This window comes from Mchenga conophoros, linkage group LG7 (genome assembly GCF_057382185.1).
Source record: "Mchenga conophoros isolate Kocher_MC1m ecotype Shallow Benthic linkage group LG7, M_conophoros_male_GT1.1, whole genome shotgun sequence".
NCBI classification, from domain to species: domain Eukaryota; kingdom Metazoa; phylum Chordata; class Actinopteri; order Cichliformes; family Cichlidae; genus Mchenga; species Mchenga conophoros.
In genome coordinates this window covers 14,328,424-14,353,014 of record NC_140532.1, presented here as the reverse complement: position 1 = coordinate 14,353,014, position 24,591 = coordinate 14,328,424, and the positions used below count along the sequence as shown (strand labels likewise).

General features: G+C 40.2%; 4 protein-coding genes and 1 pseudogene across 5 annotated transcripts; 2 read left to right on the top strand and 3 right to left on the bottom strand.

The window, feature by feature from the left end:
- Positions 1-25: 25 nt before the first annotated feature.
- Positions 26-2,872, top strand: gatd1 (glutamine amidotransferase class 1 domain containing 1). The gene is made up of 7 exons (XM_085282320.1): positions 26-209; positions 351-427; positions 1,478-1,583; positions 1,677-1,784; positions 1,887-1,978; positions 2,081-2,174; positions 2,276-2,872. Exons 1-7 carry the CDS (start codon positions 161-163, stop codon positions 2,389-2,391), a joined length of 642 nt encoding a protein of 213 aa, XP_085138446.1. The 5' UTR covers positions 26-160; the 3' UTR covers positions 2,392-2,872.
- chid1 (chitinase domain containing 1) lies at positions 2,424-6,540 on the bottom strand. Its single transcript, XM_085282316.1, has 12 exons — positions 6,128-6,540; positions 5,815-5,958; positions 5,330-5,462; positions 5,185-5,229; positions 4,991-5,097; positions 4,837-4,898; positions 4,659-4,748; positions 4,441-4,542; positions 4,205-4,354; positions 3,430-3,510; positions 3,281-3,323; positions 2,424-3,197 (listed from the first exon to the last, which is right to left on the bottom strand). Exons 1-12 carry the CDS (start codon positions 6,230-6,232, stop codon positions 3,099-3,101), a joined length of 1,161 nt encoding a protein of 386 aa, XP_085138442.1. The 5' UTR covers positions 6,233-6,540; the 3' UTR covers positions 2,424-3,098.
- An 84-nt stretch (positions 6,541-6,624) lies between these two features.
- Positions 6,625-14,150, top strand: ighmbp2 (immunoglobulin mu DNA binding protein 2). The gene is made up of 16 exons (XM_085282314.1): positions 6,625-6,768; positions 7,974-8,056; positions 8,293-8,462; positions 8,887-9,082; positions 9,169-9,266; positions 9,379-9,542; positions 9,640-9,840; positions 9,923-10,064; positions 10,151-10,325; positions 11,094-11,276; positions 11,370-11,488; positions 11,583-11,677; positions 12,341-12,464; positions 12,579-13,388; positions 13,484-13,683; positions 13,813-14,150. Exons 2-16 carry the CDS (start codon positions 7,980-7,982, stop codon positions 14,008-14,010), a joined length of 2,952 nt encoding a protein of 983 aa, XP_085138440.1. The 5' UTR covers positions 6,625-6,768; positions 7,974-7,979; the 3' UTR covers positions 14,011-14,150.
- A 25-nt stretch (positions 14,151-14,175) lies between these two features.
- LOC146569775 (zinc-binding protein A33-like) lies at positions 14,176-18,807 on the bottom strand (annotated as a pseudogene). The gene is made up of 6 exons (XR_014893400.1): positions 18,474-18,807; positions 18,069-18,164; positions 17,696-17,926; positions 15,096-15,118; positions 14,896-15,015; positions 14,176-14,825 (listed from the first exon to the last, which is right to left on the bottom strand). The product of XR_014893400.1 is annotated as a zinc-binding protein A33-like (transcript).
- A 762-nt stretch (positions 18,808-19,569) lies between these two features.
- LOC146569774 (zinc-binding protein A33-like) lies at positions 19,570-24,471 on the bottom strand. Its single transcript, XM_085282315.1, has 6 exons — positions 24,071-24,471; positions 23,807-23,902; positions 23,423-23,653; positions 21,785-21,807; positions 21,585-21,703; positions 19,570-21,509 (listed from the first exon to the last, which is right to left on the bottom strand). The coding sequence occupies exons 1-6, from the start codon at positions 24,461-24,463 to the stop codon at positions 20,959-20,961; spliced, it is 1,413 nt and encodes a 470-aa protein (XP_085138441.1). The 5' UTR covers positions 24,464-24,471; the 3' UTR covers positions 19,570-20,958.
- Between the last annotated feature and the right edge of the window lie 120 nt (positions 24,472-24,591).

Genomic DNA, 24,591 nt, shown 5'->3' with positions numbered 1-24,591 from the left:
TTCCACCCAAATTCTCAGATAATTTCTCCGACTGAACTTTTATTTTGAAACTTATAAGCGGATGTTGTTGTCAGCTGACTGTACACCCTCCTCGCGTATTTCTTTTGCATCGTCTCACCCTCAAGGTTTTTCTTTATAATTTAAAGCAAATATTATTAAAATGTCAGCGAAACCAACGTGTTTGATAGTGGCGAGTGCTTCTTCTCAAGGTGAGCCCGTTAGCTTTACTTTGAACAGCTCGGCTGTTCTCAATCATTCATGAATTTGTCCGTTAGCTTTGACTTACTTAGAGCTGCAGAACTAGCATGAGCTCTCTAAAGCGTTTTATCTCACACATTTTGTTTATTCAGGGGTGTCTGCGAAATCTTTCCATCAGTCCTTCAGCCTTTGTAGTCCGGTCTTTAACCTACAGACAGCCACACCAGGGGTAAGACTCCACCTGACAAGCAAATAGCAGATACACGAACAGCTGTCGTGACCTAAGCGCGTTAGTCCGTACTTACGTAGACAGTCTCCATGACAACTGCGCAGATTAAAAAAAAAAAAAATCAAAGGAGAAATTTAAATAAATAAATAAACACGTCTTTTCTTTTTCTTTTTTTTACTTTTTCTTTTCGTTTGTTTGTTTTTAAATATGGTGGTAAAGAAAAAAAATTCCACGATATTTTCTTTGGGGGGTACCTTATTTTGGGGAAATTCAGCAATCTCTTTATCACTAAACTTTTGTGGTGATTCCTTGTATGCGGTTTTTATGTCCTGGTGAGTACTGAAATTAAAGTTCATTCAAATAACTTTGAAATAGGTGCATGTAGAATAGATAGTTACCAAAAGGACCACAGAGTGGTGCTTCTAGTCAGTGGAGTGTTGCTAAAATTAGAAAGTGATGTATCTTGTAGGATTAAAAAAAAAAAAAAAAAAAAAAAAAGACCAGCGGTATAATCAAGGGTGATGAATGAAAGAAGAAAAAGAAACTCCAGGACAAACAAGTACCTCGTTTCACTGTGACACCCATTGTCCCTGTGCAACAGTAGCATCACATTTATACAAATATATGGGTGTTACTAAAAAAAAAAAAAAAAAAGTGTTTTTTCCTGAAATCCAAGTTTGTTATAAAATTGCAGCTACATTGCCAATCGCAAAATCCATTTTTTTTCTCCTACTGGTAGCTCATCCTGGTAGGGCAGGTAAAATGATCAGAACCCTGAGTTTAAAATATTTATCAACCACCAGTTTCAAGAATTTAAATATTATCGCAACAAAGATACATTATTAGATCCATGTTTGTAGAGATGGACTTACACACCCGAAAAAAAAGTTGTCTTTTATACCCTGCTTTCACCCTACTACTACATCTGAAAGGTCACGGACATGCGCTTTAAGATGCAACCCAGTTCTTGGAAATAGTTCTTGTCCACTTTGTGATCATTACCCTGGGTGTGTGATGTTACCCTGTACAGAAGTGTTTCTGTGGTTGCAGGGGAAGCCAATAGACTTTGTTGGGGTTGATGAAAGCACAGCTAGATGGGTGCAGGACTTCAGTGTGAAACCCTACGCAACACCAGCCAAACTTGAATCCATAGATGGTGAGAATATTTATTTCATGCCCATTCGGCCGTTTTCATGTCTGCTGCTTTAACTACTATCTGCTCATTTGTGTCACGATGACCCCTTTTAAGGTGCCCGATACCAGGCACTGCTCATCCCACACTGCCCTGGAGCGCTGAATGACCTGGCACACAGCGGCTCTCTGCACCGCATTCTCGCGCACTTCATCTCTCAACAAAGTGAGCTTGGGGCTTGTTTTAACATCTGTATGTATTTTTCTTGTTGTTTTTTTAGGAACACATGTACATGTGGTTTGCTTGGTTTTTTTCCCCTCTGTGCAGAGCCGGTGTGTGCAGTGGGACAGGGAGTGTCTGCACTGTGTTGTGCCACTGAAGGACAGAGGTGGATTTTCAGTGGCTACAGCTTAACAGGGGTTAGTGTTTGGTGAACTCACTAGGGGAAATATAACCCATATATTTGTTCAGCTATCACATGTTTGCTGTATTTAGTAACACCAACTTGTTGATCTTAATAGCCTTCAGTGTTTGAACTGGTGCGGGAACCTGATTTTGCCAACCTGCCCTTGATTGTAGAAGACTTCGTGAAAGACAGCGGTGGATCGTACACAGGTGAGCTTACCCTGCTAATAACAGAAGAGTCAAATACCAAATAATTATTTCTAAAACAGTCTGATGTTCGTCTCTGTGGGGTTTTGTTTTTTTTTTTGCAGCAAGTCAAGAAGATGCCATGCATGTGGTCGTAGACAGGCACCTCATAACTGGACAGAACATGCAATCAACCTTGCTCACTGTAAATAATCTAATCCTGCTCTGTAATGCCAAATAAAAACCTGAAATAATACACGAGGAATGCTCCGATTCGACAGCTTTGTCGTCCCACTTTTATATTCATGTAATTAAACATTTATTTTGAACAAGTATCAGAAAAATGCTGGGTCAGAAAGAGATGTTTGGCAAAACTGCAACATACCACTTGGTTATTTGTTGATGCTGTTATTATAAACCGAGTAAAAGCAACAGGATTGTGTAGATTCAAACATAATAAAAAATAAAGCATCAGGAGCAGATGTATTGTTGCTGATGGATGAATCTTTTTAAGAGCACAGATGATTTTAGGCGTTGGACTGAAGCGATGCTGCAGATGTCTGAAGGCCTCCAAATATAAATAAACCCTTAATTAAAATGGATACATACTGATAATCATGCAGCTTCTTTTGTTGAATGCAGAGATGTACTAATCTGTACTTTTTTTCTTTCTTTTTTTAAATCGTATCATCACAGAAAATAAATAAAATACACTGAAGTACCTTTTTTTGTTGGTTGCAGATGCCTAAAAATAAACCGCCGTGTCATTCAAGAGCTCGATACATTCACGACCCTCAAACAAGTTGAGCGTTAATTAAACCCCGTCAGTGGCTCACTGCAGATGTCGAGATAGGAAAAAAAACAAAACGGCACTGACTTCAATGACAAAAAAATATAGATATATTGTGTCAATCCGAGATTCACAGTGTTCGCCAACAAGTCCAACTCTTATAGCAGATCATAGAAATAATCCAGTCCTTGTCCCAATTCCCACAAGGAAATTCCTGTTCCCAGTTCAGCAGCTAAAGAAATCCTCAGGTCGATTGACTGTAAAACAGTTGAAATAATATTAATCACTCATTGATGATTAATACTCCTATTCTTTTAATTGCAGAAGTGAACAGTTTTACCTTCAGTGAAGGGTAGTACACCACATGCTTAACTGCATTGTTCCTAAAATAAAAGGCAAAGGACAGGATATTTAATCAAGAAAAGCTCTCGGGACATTTAAATAACCTCGAAATATTGTTTAAACCCTGATGTTTTATTAAATTAATACCTCTTGTAAGTGAAGTAATGCTCTGCAGAGTATTCATCCCAGAGAACCTTTGGCCTGTGTTCTCGCAAGATCTCGATGTACCTGCAGGAAACCACAGACGAGTGCGGTAAGAGGCTTCAAGTCCATGTCAAAGTTCTCAATCGACTCTTTACTCCAACTTATCGCCATTTTTTACTATAAATAAAAAGCTCATGCTACTTGCAGTCAGAAAATTACGTTTAGTACTGTGAAAAAGTCCTGAGCCACCCTGTAATTCTTTTTATTTTGCTAAAAGAAAGGGAACCAAATTTTTTTTTTTTTTTAAATCCATGCAAACATACGTGGAATTACCAGAGTTTCTACAATTCTAATGAGCTTGAAAGTCAACACAGTCTGAATGCTATGCAGTAAATGTTTAAGGATGCTGCACACCTTGTCGAGGTATGCTATGTTTACTCTTTGAGAATCACCTTTTTATTGCAAAAATATGATTTTGTGTCAAACTCCAAAACTGGTTCTTTGCCAAGTCATCTACTATGTGCAGACACAACACTAGTGCGTCCTTCGAGTTAGGTACCTTTTTTTATGCTGAGTGATTTATAGATCAGGGTTAAGTGGTTTAACAAAAAAACTGTAATGGAAATGGTCAGGACTGGACTGAAAATGTGTGAAAAAGCAGGAAAAGACTTTTTCAGATCAGCCCAAATATCAAAGAGAAATTAAAAATGCATGCCGTGGAAGAGTTCGGGTCTTAGGAGGTTAAAGTATTGCAGCAATAGCTAGAGTTTCAGCTCACCTTGTTCCCAGGACTGGCTCTGTTCCCTGGCTTGCAAAATCAAGGCCGTACAGATTGAGTCCAAGCAGAATCTTCTCCCTCCACTGAGAGTTTGGTGCAAGCTGGAGGACACAGTCTCTGACCCAGGGCAGCGGAGAGCTAGGGCCCGGCCTATAACAACAACAGCACACAACTCAGAAAACTGGATTAACGCCAGTTTGAATCCTCTTGTTGCATCACCTGTGCCATGTACTCACCTGGCACCACTGGAATAGTCATATGTCATGAGACTGAATCCATCGACGACTGGGGCCAACTGCTCAAACTCCTCCCTGCCAAACATACCCGGCTGCCCTGTGCTGATAATTCACAGGAAAAACAAATCTAAACCAATCACACTGATTGTTTTTGTTGTTGTTGTTTGTTTGTTTTTTTTAGCATTTATAGCTGCTGAATGCAAAATAAATGAATTCACCTTGTTACTGCTGGTGGAATAACAAGAATGCAGTCTAATCTTTTAGCTTTCAAAGTCTCGCATATGTGTTTCACCAAATGGACCAGTTCCCTGTGTGGGTAGATCAGAAATGCTTGATTATTGATTAACCTCAGACAAAGCAAAACTTGTGATCGGGGCTTGCAACAGAATCACTCACTTTCTTTTGTTACCTCCCAGCTGACTCCACAACTCCAAGGTGAAGCCATCGAAACCTTCAGTCTGCAAAACCACGGTTTTTACGTTAATCAGTCACCGAATAAACCAAAAACAAGGTTTTATTGGAATTAAAGACACAAACACTACTTATTTACTTTTGCAACATCCACCAGCTCAGTTCCCAACTCGTCAATTTCATCCTCACTTCCAAATACTGCCATGTAGTCCTGGTAGGACCAGCCATCAAATAAGAGCCGAGGCACTGATGGTTAAAAAAGAAAATGAACTAATCTGAATCCACACAATCAGACTTGAGTACCTGTGGGCAGTAAAGTTGGCATTCACTCACCAATCCTGACTTTTTTGTTAGACTTGCGTACAGCTTTGACCCAGCCTGAAAAGATCAAAAGACACTCTTTTACCTCATGTTCATCCGTGACTTAAGGTGAGGCTTTAATCAGTGATAAAGTTAAGGAAAAAAGTGGATCATCTGCCTGGATCGTGATCGTGGAGTCCCATAACGTCAAAGGTTTCAGGTCCTCGTCTGCGCAGCTGAAGCCACACCGGTGACACCGAAGTTAGCTTGGACCCAAACATCTTGGCAACGTCATAGCCGTGGGAATTCCACTGCAGGATGAGAAAAATAAGTTGTGTCTTTGACTGTGCTAAAACGTACATATGAAACCCTAAAGGGCAGGTTTTTAATTTTCTTACATGACCATAAGCATATTAAATTAAAGTGTTACCAGTGTCATAGATGAGGGGGGATTGGATAGATTTTTTGGTGACAGCTAATAAAGATTAAGAAATTAGAATGTGATTATCAAACCAGTTAATGATTCATTATCTATCAACTGATAAATCTGCTCACTGGAGTCCACATGGCTATGGTCTGTCCCATCACTTACACACTATTGTCAAACGTTTAAATTCAGCAGGAGAACAAGGAGATATAATTGTGACTGGATTTCAGACTTACGGGTGTCACATATCCAAGCACTGGTCCTTGAAACGTTTTCTTGATGTGTGCACAGTATCTCTTTTCCTCCTTCGCTATGTCTTTCCAGTGCGGGTCTGACACAACAAGGTTTCTCTCCAGTACAGATAATTCTGCTGGAGATGTCTAAACAAGTGAGATCAAAGAGAAAAGAGCCCGTTTCAGTAACAGATAACCACGACAGGACGGAGACAGGAGACCAAGGACATTTTAGGCAAACGCATTCAGACCTGTTTGACCTGACAGCACAGAACAGCTCGAACCAGTTTAAAGATTAAGACCTGAAGTTACTCACCTCAGCTTCAGCTTTGTGCGACTTCTTTGCATCGGTTTTTGAAAGTGTGGCACTGACCAGCCAGCAGCTTGAGACGATATGAAGGAAGACCAACGAGGCTCTCATTTCCAAAAAGCCAATTTAAAAAACACAGAGCAGTTAAATATAAGATTGGCTAGCTGAGGTCTGCAGATTTGCAGTGCAAGTGTTTCCTTCCTTTACTGGGATGTGTGAGATTAGAAACCACCATATCCTCCCGCGGCCTAAAATCAAGCAGAGCAGTAACCCAAAGCGGCCCGGCTCGTCCTGCTAAAACATACTACCCTAAATAACCATAAACAGACTGAAAGCTTTTGATGTCAGGCGGTTGGTGTCTGTTTGACTGACAACTTATCTCAATGTGCTTCTGAAGCGTCAGCCTCGCCAGGAAACTTCCGGGGTTTGCATTTTTCAAAATAAAAGGTGCGTGTTTGTGACATCCGAGCCTATAGGTGGCAGTGTGCCGAGTTTGTCAACCAGTAAAACACAAACAAGGAAGAGAACAGGAACCAAACAAATCCACCTGAGTAATGATAGAGAGGGTGTTACATTTCCAAGTTATTTAGCATGATTAACTAACGTTAAATTTGGCTTTTCCGTCTTTAGGTTTCAGGCGCTAACAGGTGAGTGCAGTTCTCGCTTGCTAACTGCTCGTAAAGTAAAATGACCGTGGCTGTGATGTTAGCATTTAGCTTTAACATGTTTGTGCGTTGAAACGATTTACCTATACCCTGCTTCTTTTTTAAGGGTTACTTTCATCTATAATAACTAAGTGTGGGTCCTAGTGCTTTTTATTTTACAGCTTTTTTTTAAAATTTTACAGTTTTTCCTTTGTTGTTTTTGTCGTTTTCCCCAAATTAAAAATAAAATAAATACAGTAGTGGGTGTACAGGCTAGTAGATTCAGTTTCGGACGAATTATTTAGGAGGAGAAGTACAGAAAAAGTACAAAAATATTTAAATATGGTTAAGACCAATTTAACCTGTGTCGTAATAATAATAATAATAATAATAATAATAATAATAATAATAATAATACATTTTATTTGAAAGCGCCTTTCAGAACACTCAAGGACACTGTACACAGCAGAACACTAAAAGCAAGCAGTTTACACAATCATAAAAGCACAAGACATAAAACAAATTTAAAATAGCAGAGTGGAGAGGTTATGTGGGATAAGCTATTTTGAACAAGTGAGTTTTGAGTTGGGACTTAAAGAGAGAGAAGGAAGTGATATTTCTTAAATCAGGAGGTAGGGAATTCCAGAGTCGAGGAGCAGAGCAAGCCCTGCTCCCCATGGTGGCAAGACGGGGAGAGGGGACAGAGAAAGAGAAGAAGATCTAAGACACAGAGATGGGGTGGTGATCTGAACCAGATCAGAGAGATATGCAGGAGAGAGATGATGAATAGCCATAGATGTGTACAAGAGTATTTTGAAATTGATACGATATTTGACTGGGAGCCAATGAAGCTGCTGCAGCTTAGTAGTAGTATGATCATGAATAACTATTATTGCTTTGAATATTTTGTTTGTTATTTGTTTGAGTTTTTTTGTAGAACATTAAATCATTTTTTTGTAACCCAGAGAAAAGGTGTATAGAAATAAAACTGTAAAAAAGTTAAACAGAAGGTAGAAGAAGCATGAACGTTGGAAGCAAAACTATACTTTAGTATTAAAGTGGATGAAATGTCAATTTAACTAATCCATAAATCACAAAATTAAGATTATTTATCAATCTTTGCACATTATAAATATTATAGCATGTAGAGATGTTTTTCTAAAAATCAGATGATGTGCTAGAAACATCTTGTTCTGTTACCATTTCAGTGAGTAATGGCCTTGGAAAAGTTTGTGTCAAAGACACTCGAGCTTCTGCAGGAGGAGCGGGAGGCTGAGATAGAGGAGACCAGGTATGTAATGTCACATCTGCACTGTCAAACGGTCACACTGCAGAATTTAGTTTGCTGAACTGTGCGACATAAAGATGTTTTTATTATTTGTATTTAAATTGTTTTCAGAGAGATTAAGGTGTGGTTTTAAAAAATGGATTTGTTTCTAAACACAGAGATTTCTCCTGAAAATAATCTAAAACCAAATGTTGTTATCAACAGTTGTCACTCGTGATTTCCCTTTTTTGTGCCCTCAGGGTATGGCAGGAGAACATTTCTCTCAAGGATCTTCAAAACAAAGGTGTTTGCCTGCTGAAACTGCAGATAGGAAGTCAGTCCACAGGCCTCTACGGCCGCACAGTCGTCATCTTGGAGCCAAGAAAGCATCTTGGGTTCTCATCTCTGCCAAGCAACAGCTTCGGACCTGGTGAGATTGACGTCTGTTTTTACTTTATGAGGCAGAGTGTTCAGCTTTGAGGCCCTTTTCCTTTTATGATGAGGCTTAAAATTTTCTTTTTTGATAAAGCTTATAGTTAAGGCTGGATCAGGTGACCATGAATCCTCACTTAGTTATCCTGTAACAAGACTAGGCTCTCTTCAACACCAACAAGTCGCAGCAGATGGCTGCCCCTTCCTGAGCCTGGTTCTGTCAGAGGTGTCTTCCTATTAAAAGCTTTGCTTTCCCACTTTTGTCAAGTGCTTGCTCATAGGGGGTTGTCTCTCCATTATTATAGAGATTTACCTCACAATATAAAGCACCTTTAGAAATGGTTGTTCTGATTTGCACTATATAAATAAAATGTAATTAAATTATGTTTATATTACAGTGAGGTATGTGTCTGTCTTTGCAGGTGATATAGTTGGCTTGTATGACACTACTGGATGCACTGCAGCCTCACAGATCAGTACTGGGATTGTGACAAGGGTCGGCCAAGCATCTGTAAGTGTGGCCTTTGATGATTTAAAGGATGGCCACAGTTTAGATTCAGATGCACTTTACAACCTTTTAAAGTTAGCAAACGACGTCACTTACAAACGAATGAAACGGTGAGGAATATCTGTAACCAAAAATACCTCGGTGCATGTGAATCAGTACACTTTTGAAACTTAACCCATGGGGTTTCTGCTTGCAGTGCTTTGAATACATTAAATGGATACAACAATGGACCAGCTTCCAATTTAATAAGTGTCCTCTTTGGAGACACAAAACCTACTTCTCAGTCACAACCAAGTGAGTAAATATTAGCTCCTGTTTTAATTAAAAGATTGTTTAGAAATCTAAGTTTCCATATGCATATATAACATTCAGCGCATTGGTGTTTGCCTCTGTTTTATTTCATCAGATAAGGTTGAATTCTTTAACTCAAACTTGGATGACTCCCAAAGAGAAGCTGTATCCTTCGCTCTGTCACAGAGAGAGCTTGCAGTGATTCATGGGCCTCCGGGCACTGGGAAGACCACCACTGTGGTGGAAATCATCCTGCAAGCTGTCAAACAGGGGCAAAAGGTGCAAAAATGTGAATTTGTTAGTGTATAAAGAAGAATGTTATCAATGCCACAACTCTAGTCTAGACAGGATCACTTTGGCTCTTGTGACTGTGCAGATCCTGTGCTGTGCTCCTTCAAATGTGGCGGTGGATAATTTAGTGGAGAGGTTAGCCCAGGGCAAAGCCAAGGTCCTGAGGCTGGGTCACCCAGCCAGGCTACTGGAGTCCATACAGAAACATTCACTGGATGCCATCCTGGCTCAGAGTGACAACGCAAACATCATCGCTGAGATCCGGAAGGACATTGATAAAGCATTTGTGAGTATTATAGTGTGGTGTCCCACTAACATGTCATTTTAGTGCCGTCTCAAATGATTTGTGATGTTGTGATTGTTCCAAGACGGGAATGAAAAAGGAGAAAGGAGAACGGGGGAACATGAAACGAGAAATAGGAGAGCTGAGAAAAGAGCTGAAAAGCAGAGAGGCAGCAGCCATCGCCCAGATCCTTAAAAGTGCTGACGTTGTGTTATCAACCAACACAGGTGAGTAATGGCCCGATGACAGTGTCATTCAGATGCTGGAGTAATGATGAAAGGTAATCGGAGAGCGCTTGTCTGCGTGTGTGCAGGTGCCTGCGATGACGGGCCTCTGAAGTTCCTGCCAGCTGAACATTTTGACTGGGTGGTGATAGACGAGTGTGCTCAGGCACTGGAGAGCAGCTGCTGGATCGCCCTGCTTAGAGCGCGCAAGTGCATCCTGGCTGGAGACTACAAGCAGTTACCACCTACCATTAAATCACAAATGTAAAAAATTCAAGTTTGGGTTTTTTATGCATTCATAATATTCAGCATTTGATATCTATACCGTTGTGACTTTTTTTCCTCAAGTCCCAGAAGTTTTTAACCTTAAAATACACGATGTAGCATTTATCTGTTGCCAGTATGTAAATGAATTGTAACATAACCTGAACAATGAGACATTCACCGCCTGCTTTTATTAAGCCTCTGGAGTTAAAAGTGGAGGACAAAATCCAAAGGATGTCACTAGAAATAGTTTTTAGAATTTTAATTTTTCCTTTAAAAAGCACTTTTGACACATTTTCTGAAGCATTCAGATTTCTGATTATAAAAACAACAAGCTTGGTTAAAGGATAGGTTTCATAGTTTTCCAGTCTGTTGCTTTTTAAAACACTGAAACAGGTTTTTCTAGCTCTAATCAGCTCTTCTGTGTGTACTGGTGGTTCAGAGATCTCATCCTAATGCACTTTTAATCCCAGTATCAAATCAGTTATAGAAAGAAGTCATCGATGCTCCATCCATTTTTTTCCACTTTTCCAATTCAGGGTTGTGCAGGGCGGTAACCTATTCCAGTTGTCACAGGGCGAGAGGCAGGGTACAGCAGGGATCTCTCCTGGTATTCTGGCTTTCTCCCACAGTCCAAAGATGTGCAGTTAGTGGGGTTGGGTTAAATGTGTATTCTAAATTGGCCGTTGATGTGAATGCGAATGAGGCTGGTTTTCAGAAATTAAAATGTAAATCTCTAAAATTTTTATGTTGTTCTGTTGCATACAGGGCTGCATCAAAAGGCTTATCTCTGAGTCTTATGGAGAGACTTATCCAGATGTACGGGGACTCGGTGGTTCGTATGCTGACAGTTCAGTACCGCATGAACAGTGCCATTATGCAGTGGGCCTCCAAGGAGATGTACCATGGAAGACTGACCGCTCACAGCTCTGTGGAGGGACATTTACTGAAGTGAGACTCAATGTACTATTTTAAAGCATCTCATATTTGAGTTCTGGTGACGGATGAATCTTTGGATTCATTTAAAAATGTCGCTCAAAACAGAGATCTAGCAGGAGTCGCATGCGTTGAAGAGACCAGCACGCCGCTGCTTCTTATTGACACAGCAGGGTGTGGTCTGAGTGAAATGGAGGTCGCAGATGAGCAGTCCAAAGGCAACACAGGTTATTCTTTTTTAATTTTAGCTTGTAAACAAGCCATCTGTGTTTACTGCTTGTGTGGTATGACAGTTTAACAGCGTGTGATGTGTTTCCTCAGGTGAGGTCGACATCGTCGATCTGCACATAAAAGCTCTGACTGAAGCTGGAGTTAAAGCTAAAGACATAGCTGTTATTGCTCCATACAATCTACAAGTAAGTCACAGAAATGAGACTGGCAGCACTGAAAGTAACTGATTGGTTTCAAAATTCCAGGGAGAATTATTAAAAAATTTTTCCTGAAGGTCAGATCATCATAGCACAGTGATTAGGGAAATGCAAAAAGGATGTAAAGACTAGTATAAAGAATGACTTAGCTTTTAAGTAACTTAATGCATTACTTTAAAGAAAAGTGATATTTGTATTACGTTGCTTAAAAAAATAAAAAATAAATAATTCCCCCAACAGAGAAGAAATACCTCCAACGTGCACAAACATTTGACCACAGTGTGCAATAAATTTGCATGTATGTATGTAAAAACATCTTTCCCTTTGATAAAAATAAACACCCGAAGCTTTATCATTTAAATGGTACATGGTAAACACACTGGTACTTATATAATGTCGTTCTACTTAATTTTGAGCACTCAAAGCCTTTTCTAAGTCTCATTCAGCCAATCACACACATTCATACAGTTCTTTTATCTAACATTCACACACTCACACTGCAATTGGTGGCAACTCGGGCTCACAGACATTCCGTCATTCCGACCTTCTAATTGGTAGACATTCCGTTATACCACTTAAACCACAGCTGCCAAGGAAAATCGATATAACAGTGCTGTTTTGAATATAACAACCGTTTTTCTCTCCGTACAGGTCGATCTTCTACGTCAAAAACTTTCTGCAAAGCATCCAGAGCTCGAGATAAAATCAGTGGATGGATTTCAGGGCAGGGAAAAAGAGGCTGTCGTGTTGTCGTTAGTTCGATCCAACAGAAAAGGTAATTCATGACATTCCTTTTAATTCTGTCACAGAATTGCAGATGTTAGCTGCATTAAACATAAACAACAGGCTATCACAATTTTTTTTTTCCCACTGATTCCATTTATTTTAGGTGAAGTTGGATTTCTAGCAGAGGACAGAAGGATAAATGTTGCCGTTACGCGTGCAAGACGACACATCGCTGTCGTGTGTGACACTCAAACCGTTCAGAATCACGGTTTTCTGAAATCCCTGATTGATCACATGACTGAGTTTGGTGAGGTCAGAACAGCGTTCGAGTACATTCAAGACATCGTACCACAAAATTACACCCGTGACCACAAAGATGCGAAAACAGCCTCTTCCAGCACCTCCACATCTACCAAACACAAGGTCAAGGATCAGCCCTCCAGTAAAGCAAAGCCAGGACAGAAAAAATCTGCTGGTAGCAGCAGCAAGGAAAATGCAGCTGGTTCAGAGAAGCAAACAAAGTCTAGCACATCAGCAGAGCAAGAGCAGAGTAAGGGCAGACGCGCTGAGATCAGAGAGCAGGTGGAAAGGTTTATGAAGGACTTAAACCAGAGTGAGCTACAGTTTCCGTCATCGTTTAACTCTCATGACCGGCTGCTGGTCCATGAGATCGCTGAGGAGCTGGGCCTCATTCATGAGAGCAAAGGAGAGGGAAGTGAGAGGTGTATCACTGTCTCCAGACCCCCAGTGTCAAAACCAGCCAAAGAGGAAGCACGAGCAGCAACGGAAGAGGAAGAGGAAACGATCCCAGATTCAAAAAGTGAGCCATCGTCTCAACCCCCCTTAGACCTGAAAAGTTTACATTTAGAGAGGATGAAGAGGGAGCAGAAGAAAAGGGAAGAAAACGCTCAACAAAAAAAGCAACAGAACAACATTCATCCAGCTCAAGGCCACTCATCAAAAAAAGCAAAAGGTTTGCATCAGAAGAGTCTAAACAAAGCATTTAAAGGTGTTTTCTTACCCATCAGCTTTCTAACAGCTTAACTCTGCATCATGTTTCAACCCCAGGAAAAAATCGAACCAAGGCTGGGGCCTGCGACATCGCTGCTGCCTCTGCTCCAGATGACGACTTCGACACACTCATCAGTAGTGTCATGAAGGCCGACAGTGTTTGTAGTTTTGTCAAGTGCAAAGCATCTGTGCTAACACTCGGGCAGCTCTGCCTGTTCTGTAACAGGCAGTATTGTCTCAGTCATCATATACCAGAGGTAAGAGGCACGCCTCAACTGAGTAGTATGTTTGACGTGTAGGTTAACAGGTAACACCTGCCAAGCATCTGTGGAATTTATGTTTTTTTTACGTGAAAGTCTGATTGACGTCTTGCAAATACTTTTCAGGTTCACGGTTGTGGAGATAAAGCCAAGTCTCATGCTCGAATGAGGATAAGTAAAGAGGGTGTTCTTTATGCTGGGAGTGGGAAGAAAGACAAATCTATGGACCACAATAAGAAGGCCTATCTGCAAAGAAAATTGGACTCTAAGCTAAAAGACATGGCGTCACAGAGGAAGCCAAAAAACAAAGAGAAGGATGGTTAATGGTTAACTTGACACTAAATTTAAATAAATCTAAAGACTTCGTTCTGAGAAAGCTAAAAGAGTGTTTGAAATTTTTTATTTTCTTGCTCTTTGGACCTCAGTTTGATACAGTAAAGTACAATTTCCTGCTGAAAAACTCTTATTTAAATAAATAATTTTAATTACAAAACATTTTCATTGTGTTTCAGTCACAATATTTATTGCATACATTACTAGTACTGTTATGACACGTAATGGAGCCTGCCTTTTAACTCTACAGAAATGGGAAGCTATTCTACTTTCACTTTGATTATCTGGGGACAGATTGTCAATGGACTCGCGTTTTGCACATCCTTACACAATCCGGGGGAAAAGTAGGGGAAAACCTTCTCAGTAAATTTGTCTTTGAATGTGTGGATCTTTGTAGAATCTGCAGCATTGATGAAAACGACTTTTCCCCTGTCATAGTCCAGCTCGACTGTAATCCTGTTGGGCTTCTCCTTCATTGGGAGCTTGGAGCGAGGTGTGGTCTGTGCCCACAGTGAGTCTCCATTGCTCAAGCCAATTACCCAGAAACCCTCAGCAGGGCTGAGGAAGATGGTATTCTTTCTTTGGATGGAGTCTAGAGCCACTCCGATGTACCAGTCTTTGCCTTGGCCCACATCTACAGTCCAGCTGTGCTTTCCAGATGTAAAACCAGTGGCTCCCAGCACAGAAATACGGCTGACAAGGCGTTCGGGATTGTTGGGTAGGAGCTTCTTGCTGCTGTATTGCACACAGGACAGTTCTTCAGAGTAAGTTGAAATGGGCAGTGTTTGGATCCAAAACAACAGGAACTGGAAACCATAAAATTCAGTTAGTTGAAAATATGATAGATTTAGAGTAAAATCTTTTTCTTTAACCCACCACATCTGACAATGTCTTCCACCTTCTTCCAAATGTGAAAACTTAAGTGATCCCAGATGCTTTGCAGAGTTTATCAGGATATCTCTGATGACCTCTGGCTCTCCAATTTTCCACTGAAGCCTGAAACATGTTAAGTTGTTACAGCATTCTCTCATGGAAAGGATCAATGCTGATTTTAACAGATAGTGGGTTATGCTTACATTTTCTTTGTCTTCTTGTAGTCCTTAAGTTGAAGAGAGAATGTGAAAGAGAGTACATTATGAAATCATGTGTGAAATAGAGTTGCACATCTGGAAACGGCTGAAAGTATTAAACCTGTACAGTAATTCAAAGACACACATATGTGCACTACCGTTCAAAAGTTTCAGTTTTGTATTGCAATTCAAGTCGTTCAACTCCAATGAATAGCTTGAAATGGTACAAAGGTAAGCGGTGAACTGCCAGAGGCTAAAAAAAGATAAGGTTACCCAAAACTAAAAAATAATGTACATTTTAAATGTATACAAAAAGGCCTTTTTTTCTTTCTTTTTTAGGAAACACAAAATGGTTTAACAATTTAAAGCTGTTCTGCAGTAATAGAGGTTGATCAAGCCTTGAAAGTTGGTGCTGTTATTTCCTACAAGTGTTCCAACTTTTCTGGATTACTTACAACCCCCTCTGTCTGTGAGCAGACCATGGAAGCTAACTATGGCATCAGAATAAAACAAAGAGGCTTGCCTGGGCCGTGAAACACCACTGCCATCGAGTAGGCAAAAGGATGGTTCCACAGTGTTTGCCATCAACTGTCAAACATGGAGGAAGAAGTGTGATGGTCTGCATTCATTCATAGTTCCTTCCAAAACATGCAAACCTCCTGTACTCCCGTACCACAATGTTGGATTTTGAACCGAATGCTGATAACACACTGCAAAGTCTCCCTCCTCTTTAGCCCGGAGGACAGAGCATCCACGATTATCAACAAGAACGTCTAATTTGGACTCGCTGAACACTTTACCACTTTGAAACAGTTAATTTCAAAGGCGTCTTGGTCCACAAGACACAAAGGTACTTCTGCACTGTTCAAATATGGCTTCCTCCTTGCATGATAGCGCACATAAGCAGCCGAAATGAAGCAAATCAGAAGTGCCAAAACTGTAATTGCCAACTAAACTAGGTTTAAAAGTTCATATTATGAGCTCTACACCAGGAAAAAAAGCCGTTATTTATGCGTTATGTAGTGTTAAAACAGGTACAATGCTGTGAAAAAGTATTTGCCCATTCCTGAGTTCTTTTTTTTGGATTTCTCAACAAGATGATGGCAACAAAGGAAGATTTGAGGCTCCAAAACAGGACACAAACTAATGGGTTACAACCATGGACACTGTAAGAGATGGACGTAGCGATTTTGTAACCGGATGCAGTGAGTCGGTGCAGGTCTGACTGTCAAGCCATACGCTCTGTTACGGCCTCCGGCCTCAGGTGGCCCCGCCTTCCTCTAGGTAAATCAATGTGTTCCAGGACTCGTGTGTGATTGGTTACTGGGAGACCCGTGCCAACCCTCACTTATGCAGAATGAAGTGTGCCAGACCACACGGACGATTGGCTGCCCCGGGATCCCATGATGCTCCAAGAGGCAATCAGTGGCTGATCGTACCCACCTGTGGCTACAAAAGGCTGGAGGTCCTTCACTCAGTGGCGGCTGCTTAGGACTGAACATGCAGTTTGCCCTTCATGCCTCCCTCGTCGATCTTTGTTGACCTTATTCATATTGCTGACCTTTGTCGAACCTTGGTGCATGCTTTAAACCTAGCCTGATTAGAGTTTTGAGCTGCTAGCTGGCTGTGAGTAGGATTGCGTGAAGCTGGCTTGCCTTAGTTAAAACCCTAGCTTTTATTTTGTGTGCGGCCAGCCTGCCTTAGTTACCCTTTAACTTTTACTCGTGACTGTTCTTTCTTTATGTAATAATTGTCTGCCCAGTGGTCTGTTGCACAGCCCTGTCGGTTTTCTGTTTAAAGTTTGGAATTAAAACCTTTTGCTTTACTCAGTTTTGTGTTGGGGGGCTCGTGTATGTTACTCCCTCCCTGACGCCTAGCAGAGGGGGTCGTAACACGCTCATTGACTAACAACTTGTCAATCACAAACTGTTACTTCCTTTCTGACAAACAGTATAACCAAGATGTATGAAATTAACTCCTTTTAAAAATTTAATATGACCCTAAATATGTAACTGAGACCATGAACTCAACAGGAAAGTGTTAACAGTGGTAAAGGTAGAAAACGATATTTCTATAGACTTCAATGGGTCCCGAAGTCTTTTTGCAATCACAGGGATCACCCCCTGGTGGCCATTAAAAAGAACGCAGGCACATTGAAGTCGGCCCCACTTGTCAGACGCTACATGTGTCTTTAAAACTGACCATACTGATTAACCAATACAGCATACTAACATTTTACATCCAGACTATGGAAAATAGGTCTGTGAGAAATGCTTGTCTGACATTTTATGTTTTAATCCAAACTAATCCAAGTTTGAATCCAAGAAATCTAAGAAATACGAAATTTCAAATTTAATAAATAAAGTTGGTAAACATTTTATGCAAAATATGATTTTGGTTAATATTCAGTAATTTTCTTGTTTGCATGTATACTAACTAAATACTTTTAATTTTACTGTTTTGTATGCTGTGTGTTATATTGATGTTCATTATCACCTGGGCGTCCTGTTTAGCCATTTTCACTGTTTACTTGACTGTTTTTAGGAAAAATAACTTAGAAGTTAATATAAATAAAAACAGCTTGTAAATAATGATAGTAAATGTACCTGTAGAAGCTGTACATCCTGTGCTTTGAGAGCTGTTTCAATATCATTGATGGTGGAGGAGAGTGTGTTGATCTGCTCTTCAATGTTTTCCAGCTTCATACACATGATTTGAGTCTTAGTTTCCTCCTCCTGTTTCAGTGCCTGCAATCTGGTGTTTTCCTCCTCCTTAAGGAACTGGTGGAGCTTCTTAAACTCTTCCTTGATTCCTGTCTCAGTTTCACATGCCTGCATCTGTAATTTTAAAGAATGTGGGGTTTTTTTAAGCTAGTAAATGGAAGGAATGTTTGTCATGCTGGGGATTTTTTCATCAGAAGCAACATTAAAAAGCCCCAGTAAAAGTCAGCATTGTTTCACGAAACGCAAAACCATTTACCTGGATATGGGTTTTTATTTCCTCCCATTGTTCCTTTGTGTTGATTAGTACTTTGAGTTTTTTCTTTAAGGACTCGAGGCTGGCTGAGATTTCTGTCTGAAATGTACGAAGAAGAATTTTAAAATATAGCATTTCTGTGTAGTTCCTGATAATCAGTTTTCTTTGTGGTTTTGTTTAATATCACATTGAATTAAAATTGTTAATTATTTGAGTCATATTGGGTGCACTCATTTCACTATTTTCTTACATTTTACAGACATAAGAATAATGAGAATTCGTGGAACAAATGACACATTACGTGATGATGGAAGTCATTAATTAAAGCTCTGTTTCTTACATTGTGATGTAAGTCTACCAACAACTTCATCCCAGTATTAGTTTTTTGAAATGTATATTTTTACAAACCTTTTTCTGTTCAGCTGCTTCTTCTACTGGGCAGCAGACATGGACTTTGTGCTCTTTCGATTGTTGGCAGACAAGACAGACAAGCTCTTCATCATTGTGACAAAAACTATTCCGCTTCTGGTTGTGGAGAAAACATTTGTCTTGATTAGTTGTGGACATAACTGAGATCCTTTCTGTTTCCAGTTAAATAATCACACTCTGCAAACAGTGGTGCACTTCCCTGGCTGAAGGCTCAGGTGTTTCTGTCAAGTGATGTTCTTTGATTCAGGTATTGTGACAGTAGGCGGTACAACTGGGAATATTTACAGCTTCCTGTAGAAGTTGGCCAACTAGTATAACTGGGTAATCATGCAAGTCATCCAGACATAACCAAAGATGATATAGATGCAGAAGTTGACTAATGTCCTCGATACATGCTTAAAAATAAAAAAGTTCTCAGAAAGAATCTTCTTCCACTTATCCGGGGCCGGGTCGCGGGGGGAGCAGCCCAAGCAGAGAAGGCCAGACCTCCCTCTCTCCAGCCACCTCCTCCAGCTTATCTGGGGGAACACCAAGGCGTTCCCAGGCCACCCGAGAGATATAATCTCTCCAGCGTGTCCTGGGTCTGCCCCGGGGCCTCCTCCCGGTGGGACATGCCCGGAAAACCTCGCCCAGGAGGCATCCTTGTCAGATGCTCAAACCACCTCAGCTGGCTCCTTTCGATGTGGAGGAGCAGCGGCTCTACTCTGAGCCCCTCCCGAATGGCCGAACGTCTCACCCTATCTCTAAGGGAGAGGCCGGCCACCCTTCGGAGGAAACCCATTTCCGCCGCTTGTATCCGCGATCTCGTTCTTTCGGTCACGACCCACAGCTGGGCACCTTACATCAAGATGCAGACATGCAGTGATGTTTGTCTGCAAAGTTGAGTAATATGACTAGTTGTGGTCCAGGATCTTTGACTACTTTTGATTTCATCTCTACGTTTCACCTTTAAAGAATATTTATCCTCCTTGTTTGGTATCATTCATTTTTTAAGCACAACCTCACGTTTTTCATTTTGACATACTATATTAACACAATTGATCTAAATTCAGACAAAAAACATAAAATCAGCGTAGAAAAAAGTTTTATTTTTTACTGTAACAAACACAAACATGTTTAGCGAATCATTGTCATAACTTGAAATGCAAATATAATTGCAAATTTGTAAAGCTTCGACACACTAGGAGACTCTCCAACTACTACAATAACAGGACTACTACAATATTCTTTCCAAAGAGGTGTTTTTCCTCCCCACAGTTGCCAAGTGCTTCCTCATAGGGGATCATCAGATTGCTGGCCTTGTCTCTAACACCTTACAGTATTAGAGACAGGCAGCTGTTGTTTGCATTTGAAGCCATATAAATAAACTTGAATTCAAAATTAAATGAATGGATTTTATTGATTTTTACCTTCACGGAAATCCTTTTACTTCAGTTTTGTGTTGTGCTGCAATAATAGTTTGTCAGTTAATCATCCTGCCCCTGGCATGTCTGACTCCACACAGAAAAGCCTCAGGCTTTTAAACCGGAAACGTTTACGGTGATGTCACAGAACAACACACCTGCAGCCCACACATAAGATAACCTTTTTCCACTATTCAGGAATTGACAGCACTAATAAGAGTGTCTGAGTGCTTACCAGCATGGCTTAGTTTCCTAATATGTGTTGTCACAGAAATGTCATTAACCTTTACACTAGATGCCAGCTATTTCATGTTGTTTGTTGGTTTCTTCTACATATGGAAGTATCCTTGGGTAAGATACTGAAGCTTTACTTTTCCAACCTCTGTTGCACAGTTAGATGAATAAAACATTTTATTTTAAAATCTAAAAATGGTTTTTATTTTTACCTGTCCTTGCCTGTCATAGTGTGTGCTAGAAATACTTGAAAAGGGAAACTATAAATATTCAGAGAGAGAACCTGTCTCGCTTCTTGTTTTCTCCATCTCCCTTTGATAAAGGATTAAAGTTATTTTGTTTTTTTCGTTGTTTCAGTTTTTTATGTAGTTATTTGAATTTTGTTGGGCGGTGAAAGAAAAAAAGCTTAGATCCTTTAATTAAGAAGTACTAGCAAACACAGGAAACATACAAACATCTGCAGCCATGGAGTTGCACTGCTTTTTAAAGTTGATCTGTATGTGAGGATGGGAAGAACAGACACAGAAACCACATCCTCAAGAATGAACAATAAACTGACCTCATCATAGGGATTAATACAGTTCTATACTATTCTAATCTAATGTTTTTTATTATTAACCTTTGTCACTATGTTTGAAAATGAAGCTAAAATATCACTTTGCCTGAAAACATGTCTCTGTTTTTTCCCATAGTTATACCTATGCCACATACAAAAGAAAAACAGTGTCTGAGTTCCACTCCTCAGACAGTTGTTTCCTCCTGAATTCCATGTGTAAAACATTGATTTATCAGTCAGCGCAGCCTGTTAAATAAAATGTAGCCTCTGACTATTCTACTTGTACTTTTATTACCTGGGGACAGATTTTCAGTTTGCTTGATTTTTTTTTGTCTTCACACAATCCGGGGGAAAAGTAGGGGAAAACCTTCTCAGTAAATTTGTCTTTGAATGTGTGGATCTTTGTAGAATCTGCAGCATTAATGAAAACGACTTTTCCCTTCTCATAGTCCAGCTCGACTGTAATCCTGTTGGGCTTCTCCTTCATTGGGAGCTTGGAGCGAGGTGTGGTCTGTGCCCACAGTGAGTCTCCATTGCTCAAGCCAATTACCCAGAAACCCTCAGCAGGGCTGAGGAAGATGGTATTCTTTCTTTGGATGGAGTCTAGAGCCACTCCGATGTACCAGTCTTTGCCTTGGCCCACATCTACAGTCCAGCTGTGCTTTCCAGATGTAAAACCAGTGGCTCCCAGCACAGAAACACGGTTGATGAGGCGTTCGGGATTGTTGGGTAGGAGCTTCTTGCTGCTGTATTGCACACAGGATAGTTCTTCAGAGAACTCTAGGTTGGACTGGGCAGTGTTTGGATCCAAAACAACAGGAACTGGAAACCGTAAAATTCAGTTAGTTGAAAATATGATAGAATTTAGAGTAAACTTGAATTTTTTCTTTAACCCACCACATCTGACACTGTCTTCCACCTTCTTCCAAATGTGAAAACTAAGCGATCCCAGATGCTTTGCAGAGTTTATCAGGATATCTCTGATTACCTCTGGCTCTCCAATGCTGCACTGGAGCCTGAAACATGTTAAAATTGTTACAGCATTCTCTCATGGAAAGGGTTGATGCTGATTTTGGTAGATAGTGGGTTATGCTTACATTTTCTTTGTCTTCTTGTAGTCCTTAAGTTGAAGAGAGAATGTGAAAGAGAGTACATTAAGGACATGCTGCATTACAAAATCACATATGCAGTACAGCTGTATTATCGGAAATTATTGACTGAAAGGTAACAAACATGTACAATAATTCAAAACTACACATACTGTATATGTACAAACGATAAATTGCGCTATGATGGCAGGTGTCATCAACCTCCTAACCCTAAATTTAAGACATACACAGTGAAAACTGCGACAGATGCATCGACAGGAAACTCAGATACAGACAATGAGACAGGAGGTGCCGACATATGGTGATACACTGCATTACAACAGCAACTATTACAACTAGAAACAGAGAGGAACGATTCTGAATAATTCTGAACAATTGAACTTGTCTGGAAAACTTTATGCTATGCTTGATACTAATGATCATAATAATTAGATGACAGTTTGCTGAAATTTAACTCTGTAGCGCCACCATTAGGCCGAACTTCAGTGTGTCCAATACTGTTTATGATCGAACAGCCTTCTAAACTATAATATTCACATCAGTTTGATTTATACAGTTTTGTATCAATTGGGAACATGCAAAACATAATACAACGAACCACCTAATTTGCTCAGATTGTACTGTGGATTAATATAGTGGCCAGCATCCATTCATCCATTTTCCACCCACCAGGCAAGCATTTTGACAGGATGGGAAAGTAGATTGGCAACTTTACTCTTATGCCAAATCTTCCACACCACTCTCCCCTCACTCATAAACAAGATTCCAAGATGCTTAAATTCCTATACTTGAAGCAGTAACTCTTCCATACCCTTCAAAGTCCTCCACAAACCTCTAGACTACTTAAGCAAACTCCCACCGACCCTCCAATATGTTCAGGAGGACAAAAAGTTAATCTAGTGCTAAATTGCCTGAAACTCCATTGTTCCCCCTGAATCTGAGGATCAACTGATGTGCCTTCCCAGGGAGGCTGAGAAGTCTGATTTCTTCGAAGCTGGAAAACACTTTTGATTGACCTTCTTGAAAAGGTCAATCAAAACCCCAGTTGGCCAATCCAGAGGCACTGTACTCAACTTCCTTGCAATGCTACGAAGACATGTCAGCCACCGCAGAGTCACAATATCCAGAGCTTTGAATTCATCCTCGGTGGCCCTACCACCCAAAAGTTATTTAACTACCTCAGTGACCTCCCCCTCAGTGACGGTGTTATATTAGGAGTGTGGCTGCTAAGTGATAGGTGGATGCGTGCACAGGTAGCTGTAGCCAAAAGCTGTGGTTTTAAATGAACACGATTTAGACTCTAAACAAAAAGCTTCAAAAGGTGACTTCATGATAAATGCATTATGCCATGGTTAATCTTTTGTATGCAGCCTTTCCTCTTAAACAAAATACAATAACAGGAAAAAGTTACTGTCGGGACTGTGCACAGCGAAGCTTCATAGAAATGTTTATTTGCCATATATAACATCCGATGTTTCTCTACTACTACTGTGTTGTTTTTCATATTTAATGTGTTGTTGTTGTTGTTGTTTTAATTAAATAATTTTTACTTGACTGTTTTTATGACAAATAATCTAGAAGTTATTATAAATAAATGCAGTCTGTAAATAATGACAGTAAATGTACCTGTAAAAGCTGTATATCCTGTGCTTTGAGGGCTTTTTCAATATCACTGATGGTGGAGGAGAGTGTGTTGATCTGGTCGCTGATGTTTTCCAGCTTCTTACGCATGATTTGAGTTTTGGTTTCCTCCTCCAGTTTGAGCGCCTTCAGCCTTGTGTTTTCCTCGTCCTGAAGCAACTGGTGGAACTTTTTAAACTCCTCCTTGATTGCTGTCTCATTTTCATATGCTTGCGTCTGCAAGTTCAGGAATGTGGGTTTTTTTAATGCCAGTAAAGAGAAAGAATGGTTGTCACGCAGAGGGATTTTTCAATCTAAGCTGGAGGCAAAATAAAGTTGCATGCTTGGAGTCGTTGTCAAAATGCTAGAGGCACTGGAAATGTTTTTTACCTTGATATAGGTTTTAGTTTCCTCCCATTTCTCCTTTGTATTCTTCAGTATTTCGAGTTTATTCTGTAAAGACTCAAGGCTGGCTGATATTTCTGCCTGAAATTCAAGAATAAATTAAACATTCAGAGCTCAAACAAACAGCTGATTAGTCTTGTTCATCAGTTCCGGCCTCCTAAGATTCTTTCTATTAAAATTTAACAAATAGACAATATAACTGACTTTCTTCTACTGTGTTGTGGTGGAAGTATTTCTATTTTCACAAACCTTTTTCTGTTCGGCTGCTTCTTCTACTGGGCTGCATTCGTGGACTTTATGCTCTTTTGAAACTTGGCAGACAAGACAGATGAGCTCTCCGTCGTTGTGACAAAAAATCTTCAACATCTCGTTGTGTTGACAACATTTGTTTTGACTGCTGGTCATTATAAGCACTTTGTGTTCCTTTGCGACATTGTGCAGTGCCAGATTAATAGGAGGTCTCTTGGTGTCAGACACGATGCCACAGACGGGACACTCTCGCAATCCTTTCCACTCCCAGTAGTTAAACAGGCAAACTCTGCAAATGTTGTGGCCACATTTTAAAAGAACTGGAAGGCAATAAATGTCCGTGCATTGAGGGCAAGTTATGTCTTCTTCAGGAACCGTCGTTTTCGCAGCCATCAGGTTGAAGGGTTTCTATCGAGTGAGTTTACAAGAAAACTTCCTTTAAATTTCAAGGCATTGTGACTGTAGGCGGTTTCAGTAAAAGATGGCCAACTGGTATTTCTGGTTAATCGTGCAAGTCATCC

What these genes read in the sequence shown, in the direction of transcription:
- gatd1 (XM_085282320.1), top strand. Translation starts at nt 161, where the DNA reads ATGTCAGCGAAACCAACGTGTTTGATAGTGGCGAGTGCTTCTTCTCAA. An exon ending in CAAACTTGAATCCATAGATG is followed by an intron (nt 1,584 to 1,676) that starts GTGAGAATATTT and finishes ACCCCTTTTAAG; the next exon opens with GTGCCCGATACCAGGCACTG. An exon ending in GCACTTCATCTCTCAACAAA is followed by an intron (nt 1,785 to 1,886) that starts GTGAGCTTGGGG and finishes CCCTCTGTGCAG; the next exon opens with AGCCGGTGTGTGCAGTGGGA.
- chid1 (XM_085282316.1), bottom strand. Translation starts at nt 6,232, where the DNA reads ATGAGAGCCTCGTTGGTCTTCCTTCATATCGTCTCAAGCTGCTGGCTG. An exon ending in TGCTTGGATATGTGACACCC is followed by an intron (nt 5,463 to 5,814) that starts GTAAGTCTGAAA and finishes CTCATCCTGCAG; the next exon opens with TGGAATTCCCACGGCTATGA. An exon ending in CTGGGAGGTAACAAAAGAAA is followed by an intron (nt 4,749 to 4,836) that starts GTGAGTGATTCT and finishes CTACCCACACAG; the next exon opens with GGAACTGGTCCATTTGGTGA.
- ighmbp2 (XM_085282314.1), top strand. Translation starts at nt 7,980, where the DNA reads ATGGCCTTGGAAAAGTTTGTGTCAAAGACACTCGAGCTTCTGCAGGAG. An exon ending in GCAGTCCAAAGGCAACACAG is followed by an intron (nt 11,489 to 11,582) that starts GTTATTCTTTTT and finishes GTGTTTCCTCAG; the next exon opens with GTGAGGTCGACATCGTCGAT. An exon ending in AGTTCGATCCAACAGAAAAG is followed by an intron (nt 12,465 to 12,578) that starts GTAATTCATGAC and finishes CATTTATTTTAG; the next exon opens with GTGAAGTTGGATTTCTAGCA.
- LOC146569774 (XM_085282315.1), bottom strand. Translation starts at nt 24,463, where the DNA reads ATGGCTGCGAAAACGACGGTTCCTGAAGAAGACATAACTTGCCCTCAA. An exon ending in AAACTAAAACCTATATCAAG is followed by an intron (nt 23,654 to 23,806) that starts GTAAAAAACATT and finishes CTGAACTTGCAG; the next exon opens with ACGCAAGCATATGAAAATGA. An exon ending in GGAAGACAGTGTCAGATGTG is followed by an intron (nt 21,510 to 21,584) that starts GTGGGTTAAAGA and finishes TACGGTTTCCAG; the next exon opens with TTCCTGTTGTTTTGGATCCA.